The sequence below is a fragment of the Poecilia latipinna genome, unplaced genomic scaffold, assembly GCF_001443285.1.
Source record: "Poecilia latipinna isolate Pla-1442-1.1 unplaced genomic scaffold, P_latipinna-1.0 Scaffold194, whole genome shotgun sequence".
NCBI lineage: Eukaryota > Metazoa > Chordata > Actinopteri > Cyprinodontiformes > Poeciliidae > Poecilia > Poecilia latipinna.
Window position 1 is genome coordinate 327,911 of NW_015112810.1, and position 8,259 is coordinate 336,169.

The 8,259-nt window shown below is 40.5% G+C and overlaps 1 protein-coding gene across 2 annotated transcripts; it reads left to right on the forward strand.

Annotated features, from left to right (window-relative positions):
* The first annotated feature begins 568 nt into the window (after nt 1–568).
* ndfip2 (Nedd4 family interacting protein 2) lies at nt 569–7,906 on the forward strand. Of its 2 annotated transcripts, none has more exons than XM_015030873.1 (8): nt 569–799; nt 4,236–4,437; nt 4,653–4,783; nt 5,272–5,359; nt 5,465–5,589; nt 5,666–5,732; nt 5,819–5,924; nt 6,021–7,906. In XM_015030873.1, exons 1-7 carry the CDS (start codon nt 773–775, stop codon nt 5,920–5,922), a joined length of 744 nt encoding a protein of 247 aa, XP_014886359.1. In that variant the 5' UTR covers nt 569–772; the 3' UTR covers nt 5,923–5,924; nt 6,021–7,906. The 2 variants fall into 2 exon arrangements, with proteins under 2 accessions (XP_014886359.1, XP_014886358.1); XM_015030872.1 differs by having other exon boundaries at nt 572–799; nt 6,040–7,906.
* The last annotated feature ends 353 nt before the right edge of the window (nt 7,907–8,259 follow it).

Sequence of the window (8,259 nt, forward strand, 5' to 3'; positions counted from 1 at the left end):
CCTATCCGCGCACAATGATTTTATTGATGTATTTTTGAAATGTTTACACTACATGCATAAAACAGGTCAGGCTCAGGTCCTGCCAAAAGAGAAACCCCACACTAAACAACCGCCTGCTTCAAGCTGTTAAAACTGCTATGTTGTTTTAACAGCATAATATAATAAACTGCTATGTTGTGTGTTCCTGCAGCTATGTAATTAAATATAGAAAGGAAATCTCATCTTGTTTTATTACAAACATAGTAACATACTCAAAGACTTTATTTCTAAAATTCTGTTAATTTTAGTGATAAAACATCAAAATCTAACTTCTAGTAAAATGTTTATGCTTTATAAAATCAATAACATTTTATAAAGCATTGAAAGCAATTATGATCTGTCTTATGTCCACCATATGTCCCTGCAGGCACACGAAACAGCATTTCTAAATTAAAAAAAAAACATAGTTTTTTAACTGAATCGTTAAAATAAGTTAACTTTCTGTTGCAATTTAGATATTTTGTATGGCGACCGTGTTTTATTTTGAAACATCAAACCGGATGTTGTTTAATTGAATAGTGACTGCCTCTGGCAGCTTGGCGCACTACTGATAGGAGTATTTTTCCAAGCGAGTGCGTCGAGGGTGCAGCCATTTCTCGCACTGCTTTCAGCTCTTCTCGCATTTGTTCAGACCCAAGTCTCTCTCCGTGACAGAAACCGCCTGAGGAAAGGCAGGTCAGATTCCTCTCTTTGTTTACTGAGCTGGTTTCCTCGCCAGCTGTACCACGTCGGGATGGACCCAGCAAGCCGTTACCAAGTGGTGAGTTGTTCGCAGCGACATCAGATCAAAACAGTTTGAACAAATCGGCCTAACAACAAACAAGGCCTTGCGGAAAATACAGCATGAAATTGATAACATTATGTTGTCCTTTTCTTAACGTTTCTAACAGCACCTCAACGTCATATATCCTCATAAATATTTTACTTTTGACATAATTTGTTTCAAACTGTCGAAAAAAACAGTTTTAGCTAGTCTTTAACAAACCACTTCCGCATTTTCTAGGCTAACGTTACCCACTTAGCCAGCTAAAATTAATTGGATAAATCTTTTGAGCTCTGATACATTTCTCAAAAATTTAACCTGATGTTTTGTTATTTTTATTTATTGTTAAAACACGGAACCATATAGCTATCTCAAAGTTGGCTTTGCGGTTTAGGATGCTAATTAATTAGCATGCTAGCTAAAATGTAATTTCTGAAGCTTCCGAGAAGAGGCGATAAGGTCTTAAAATGGTTAACGCGTTTTTTACTGTGAACCACAGAAAACTAGTTGATAAGGTACAGGGTTATTTTTCAGTGCTCTTCTACTTTCATAAAAAATAAAAAGTGAGGTCGGGGTAACCAAGTTATTTCAAAACCTTTGCTTAGGTGCCCTAGTATCACTTTAAATTAGGTCTACCTTGTAAACCGCATTGTCTAGCTTTGAAATTTCACGGTGCAGATGTCAAAATGCATATAGAAATGCACCAATCAGTGTTTTGACCGGGTGTTTTTTTTTTTTTTCTGTTTTTCTGTGAAGTCTGAAGCTGACAAAGCTGTTACTCACCCAACAGAAGCTAAGCTCACATGCTTAAAAAGAGCTTTTTAGTAGAAGTGAATTGCAACAAGTTCAAGTTGTTGCTTAATATATTCATAAGATGTAGCAACTTAATTGAATCTCTTTTGGAGTTTGCAAATAAGAATGGAAACAAAGCTACAAAAGCTAATATGCACAAAATGCAATTTATCAACTATATTTATAGTTAATATCATCTATATCTATACACTTCCACACTTCTGCTGTGGAAGTGTATTGATAATAATTATGCACTTGGAGCTGGATCTAATGCCCACACTCTCTTAAAGCTGTGAAATAATCCCTCAGAGCCACTTTCAAATGTCAAACGAGACGTTTTGTTTTCGTGTCCGGATACCTGCAGTCGTGCATGTGGGTGTTTGGACTGACAATCCTCACAGATTCCAGTGTGACCCCTGTAGCGAGTGTGCGCTCTAACGTTTCATGACCAAACAAAGCCATGGGGTTGCAACAGCCTCTCATATTCCAGGAATAACGCAACAAAAACGCTCGTCGGATTGGGTTTTGTTGGGGTTCAGTTGTTCTCCTCACCACATCCCGTCCCTCCTGTTAAGTATTTGTTCGGTTTCAGTCGGATTTAGACACACGAGGAGGCTTGTGGCTATGCTGTTTAATATCTTATGTAACCCCCCGCAGTCCCCTCCCCCCAAAATAAGGCTTTGTCCTTGATTCCCAGCCAGACGTTGGCCGATCATTCACTCGCCGATTAATGGAACTATGTCTGAAAATAAATATTTCCATGTATTTACTCACTGAAGAGATAAAACACGAGTTCTTGATTTTTTTTTTTGTTTTCAACATGACAGCCTTTCTTTTAAAAGCTTCTCAGATATTAGTCACAGCAACGATAAAAACGGTGCTTCCCCAATATGCAGAGGTGGTAAACCACAAGCTTGCCGTTGCTTTACTTTGTGGAAAAAAAACTTCAAACTGGAGAATTCACTTCTTTAATCGTTTTTCCTGTCACACCATCAAGATTCTGTTTGAAACTTCAGCAACTTACAGTGACAACTTAAAGAGTTTCCAGAACTCCTTGAGGTTTTTCTCGACGTAGGAATTAGAAGACTTGACAGGCCGGACCGGTTCGGTCGCTTTCGTTTTCCCAGCGTGGCGACGGCGAGAGGTGGAGATGTGTGTCAGTGTGATTCACTGGCGGCGGAGGAGGCGGGCGGCGCAGAGGGCACCGGCCTTGGCTCAGGACTGTGCTCCCTGAACGCCCTTCTAGTTAATCTTTGGTTTATATCAGCAGTTTATGTTGCGATTATCTGCGGCTCCAAATGACGTCGGCGCCGTCCTCAAAGCCAGATGCGAGCCGACCAACGGCAATGATAATCTTTAGCCTCTTTTGTGGATCAGTTTGAAAGCAGAACGAGGTGATTCGTCAAAAGTTTGCCGACTGTTGGACGCAGAAACCCTCCCCCCCACTTGAGTAGTTTGGTAATCTCCCTCCTGGTTGTTGACTTTCCAGATTCCCATATCATCCCGGTCGCCTCTCTGTAATTTCAGAAGGTGTTTGGCTCTCGCCTCTGACAAAAAAAATTAATAGACTCAAGTCAGCAGACGACTCTTGGATGCACAAGCAAGCTTCATTCACTGATTAGCTGCATGCGGTTAAGTTTTCGTCGCACCTGCATTTCTCGGGACGAACATTCTGTTCTGGACAAATGATAATGTGAAGAAGCATTTTTCTGTAACTGATTGATTTTTTTTTTTTTTTTTTTTTTTTTTTTTTTTTTGGAAAAAAAAAATAGTTGCCTAACCATGTCCAAAGTCATGTTAGAAATGTAAACAAGGCTTTTATTTCAAATTTTAAAATGAGTTTTTAAGTTACAAAGACCGTTAGACTTGATTGTGTTAAAAGAAAGTACAATGTATTCCACTGTAATGTCATCCATGAAAAGAAAAAATAAATTTAAGTGGCTGAAAGCAGAATATCTAGACCAGGGGTGTTCAAAGTGTGGCCCGTGGGCCATTTGCAGCCCTTGACATAATTTTTTTCGGTCCCTGAATAAGTCAGTTTTCCAACAAAACAGAATACAATTGATTACCCCCAAATTTTTTAATAATATCTTTAAATAACTGAGCAGTGTGACACACTTTCTATGTATTGGATCTGGCAGTTATGATCTACTGATTTTATTTTAAAAAATAGTTTATTGTTGAGCAGGTAGAACTGAAAAAAACCACTGCAGACACGGCCAGTTGCAGCCTATTAGAACTCATGGATATACAGAGTTATAGTAATCACGATATAATTTTAAAATGAATAATAAAAAGAAAGTAAAAACATTTTGTTTGTGGTATTGAGTGTTCAGAAACGGGTCGTTCAGCAGGGCGACGATCCCAACCGTAGCCGCAAGTCTATAACAAGTTTATAAGAACCAAAGTCCAGAACAATAACCTGATTCAGCTCTGTAATGTCAAAACCAAATTGTTGCCTCCAGGCAGCTGCTGACGAGTTAAAAACAGTCCCGTGTTGTTGCTAAAATACTATCTGGTGCTGCGTTGCTAAGTCCACCAAGCGTCCCGGCGACGAGCGAGGGTCGCCCCCTGGAGCAGCCGCAGATGATCATGTGATGGACTCGCGTCTACAACTCTAAAACCTCGTCTTCTTTTGCAGTTGCACAATGAGGAAGATTCTTCAGAGACTTCCAGCGTAGAGCAGCAGCCCTGCACTTCTGCGTCAGCCAGAGCCGACGCGTCCGGTCCGGACCAGAGGGAGGCTCAGGCCGGCGCAGCCCCGGCCCCCTCAGCGGGCGAGGCTGACGCACCACCGCCTCCTTACGCCTCCATCGACCTGGGGGCAACCGCTGCGGCGCCTGGTACTGCTTTTCCGTTCTACCTTAGAGCTCCTCTAAATGTCTTCCCAGGGTTACGTGTTTTCAGCTTACAGAGGATTTAATTTTTTTTTTGCAGCGTTCAGACCGTCGAGTCATGCCAATTTCTTACACCGCCTCACCTCTTTATTGTGGTTTCAGGCTCTGCACGTGGTTCTCTCTGTTTAACTGAGGCATCTCGTCATCTGCTGTTTTTACAGAATCCAGCTTCCAGGGTGACTTCCCCGTTCCTCCGCCCTACAGTGTCGCCACGTCACTACCAACCTACGATGAAGCAGAAAAGGCTAAAGCAGCCGCCCTGGCTGCCTCCGCCGTGGAGGTGTTGCCCCGGGTAACGAGCCACACCCAGACTTTCTAGTCACTGTTTGCTTTCAATTTTGAGGGAAACATTCCTTTAACTAAGACGAACTACAAACAAGACTTTGTCAAGTTCAGGATTATGACATAGTATTAGGGCCACACTGTTTACTAAGTTTTGTAATATTATGACTTTTTATTCTCAGAATTTTATGACTTTCAAACAACTATGACTTTATTCGTGTCATTTTATGACACTATTCTTGTGATTTTAGCATGGCCCTAACACTTTGTCATACAGGATATTATTTTAAGAACTAAAATATATCAAATTAAACACCATATCCCTGACAGACAGACGGACTTTGTGGAGTGAAATGGGGGCAGAGAGCGAAGAAGGGCAAACATGTTTTCTAATGCATCTATTGATCTTTTTTTTTTTTTGTGGGGCCACTTTCTGTCAAATATTCTCTCCCGTGTCCCTGAAGTTTTTTTTTTTATTATTTTGTTTGTGTCCTAAAGGACGATGACTTCCCCCCGAGAGATGACTTCAGCGACGCTGATCAGCTCCGAGTCGGGAATGACGGGATCTTCATGTTGGCCTTTTTCAGTGAGTTTTCCACGGAAACGAACTAACAAACAAAAAAAACAAAAAAAAAGAAAAACGCAAACTGTTTGCTACAACAGAGCACCAGTGGTGTGTTTATTCCTCCAGTGGCTTTTCTCTTCAACTGGATTGGCTTCTGTCTGTCGTTCTGTCTGACCAATACCATCGCCGGTCGCTACGGCGCCATCTGCGGCTTCGGCCTCTCGCTCATTAAGTGGATCCTCATTGTCAGGGTAAATTCAAAATGAGTTTTTTTTTTTTTTTTTTTTAATTGTTGAATGTGTTTTGAACTTTTCCTGGTTTGTTCAGTTCTCAGACTACTTCACCGGCTACTTTAACGGCCAATACTGGCTCTGGTGGATCTTCCTGTTGCTAGGTCAGTATTTCCATCGTCTCAGTCGAGGGTAACGATGAAAAACCAGGTGGAAAAAATTAAAAACCTAACTCATTCTCTCTGCTCAGGCCTCCTGCTGTTCTTCAGAGGATTTGTGAACTACCTGAAAGTACGCAACATGTCAGAAAACATGGCCACGTCGCACAGAACACGCCTCTTCTTCCTATACTGAAAGTAAGCCTAGAAGGAAACGCAAATCTTGCCACTTTTGTTTGACTAAAGTGCGCACTCTGCTGGATTAAAAGACAAACTACAGCACTGATGTGTTAGTGGTGCTCTTTTCCTCCAGGTTTCCACGCTGCCAGCATTCCTTTCCAGCGCAGTTCCTTCCCTCGCCCTCGCATGACCTGACAGAGGAGCCCGACAGTGACGAGAAGAAGCGGGGAAGGAATGGAGAAAGTGATACCGGTTTAACCCATCTTTTCTAGAACAATTTGACCCACTCTAAAGGAAGTCTGCGATTCTGAACTGAGCCCAAAAAAAAAAGATGAATTTTCATTCTCTCCTCCAAATCCGCCTTTATTTGCTTTCGTCGGGCTTACTCGTCGTGTTTCACGAAGCACAACGGGGAAAAACAGTCTCACAAAAATGAAGGAATTTATTCAAACGAATTTAATCTGTCAAATTTAATTTAGTTTTGCATATTCAGTGTTAACGAGTTCCTTTTGCCCTCTGAAGCATGTCTCTGTCGTCCACAGAAAAAGTAGGTGTCAAACAGACTGAACTAGTCTTACTTTAACGGTGATGTAACATTGTTTTACGGTAAAACCAATCCAGAGATGCAGAGACCAGAATGCAACGAGAACAAACCTCCATTTGGATAAACAGGGCCGCAGTTTTCAATCCTTTTAAGACTTCTTCACTTTAAAGTAGATTCAGCTTCTAAAGCTTTCGGACTTGATAATTTCACAGCGTACGCCAAGTTAATCTCGACTCTTACGCTTCAAGACACACTTTTTGTCATCCATGCTTTTGTTCTTGAGAAGATGCAAGTTAAAAAGAGCTAATCAATGAAGTATATTTTTGGATAAAACAGTGTTTTAAGCTGCACAAGGTCTCATCAGGTCAGCTTTCTGGTGCTGTGGATGGAGAAGCATGTTCACAAACAGTACTTTTTTTTGTTTTTTTTGTTCTTTTTTTCCCCCTCTTGGTTTTGTTTCGAAAACGCTCTTTGGAGCGCAAGAGTCTTATGCAATTTAGCTGTAATGAATTTTAGTTATCGTGGCTGTAAGGTCGTGCGTTACTGAAGTAGATTTAGTCGAGTCGTTTAACCACCGCAGGCTGAGGACCGTTTGGAAGAACGAGAACGTCGCGAAGAAACGCCGAGCTGACTTGATCTGCGCGACGCGGACGGATCTCGGTTTGGGTGTTAATAACTCCACCTTTTCTGAGTGGAGACGAGGCGCAGCTTTGTTTAATAAAAGAACAGCAGCAGGTGTTGAGGTGATCCACGAGTGTGACGGCGATGAAGTCGAGGGTTGGTGTACGGTCATGTTTGACTGGAGCCTGAGAAGATGAAATGGAACCTCATTAGAAGAGGATACAGTTTTGATTTTTATTTTTCCTTTTCATTAAATGAAATGTATATATACAAGCTTATGCCATTTTATAATATTTGCACTTTGAAGGTCTGATGTACAAGAAGATTTGTGAATCTGCTAAACTTGATGTGGGGGTAGAAAAAAAAAAAAAAAACATTGTCTCTTAGCCATCCAAGATTTTTTTTTTAAACTGGAATTCTTAATCATCCCAAAAGGATAATCTGCCTTTTGCACTTTTTATTTGTCAAAAATAATATTTATGTGTCTTGTTTGATTGCTTTTAACCTGAACTGTGACAGCTTGAGAATTGCCAAACCTTTTTTTTTGTTTTGTTTTCAAAAATTGACTGGTCATAACTTAATCCAGCCTCCTTCAGCAATATCAAGGACTTTCAGTGAATTAGAGCTGTACTGCATGATTTACCTACCTGAACTAGTTTGGCTGGGTAACGTTAGGATTATTCTACAAATCCATGTTTGTCTTTGTAAATATGGTAAGTAAGGGGTGTTATTTCTCTGAGACAAGACTCAGAAAATCATCTCAAGCAGTTGGTATGCATTTATTATAACTGGAAATAAAATGACAGATCTTGCAAAAAAGAAAAACAAAAAAACATGCCAATAAAGTTCAAAAGCCTGCCACTGATGTTATGTTTCTGAAAATCATTGCACCTTTGTATATTATGTTTTTGTGGTCAAACTCATGGTTCCACAATGGCCAACCACTCTTCCTGAAAAAATGTGTCCAATCTTGAGTTTAGTTGGTGTCTAACCCAAGTATTTGCTACATAGTGTCTAAGTTAAACTGAAGTGCCCAGGATCAGGACTCACTTTTGTTTTATCCTCAACTAAACAAAACTATAAAGAAATGTTTGGTTTCCTTGTCTTGTCATCCTGTAGAAACCCTTTTTTTTTTTTTTTTTTTTTGAGAGAGCAATAAGGAATGCCTTCAGTAATCAAATGGTTTTA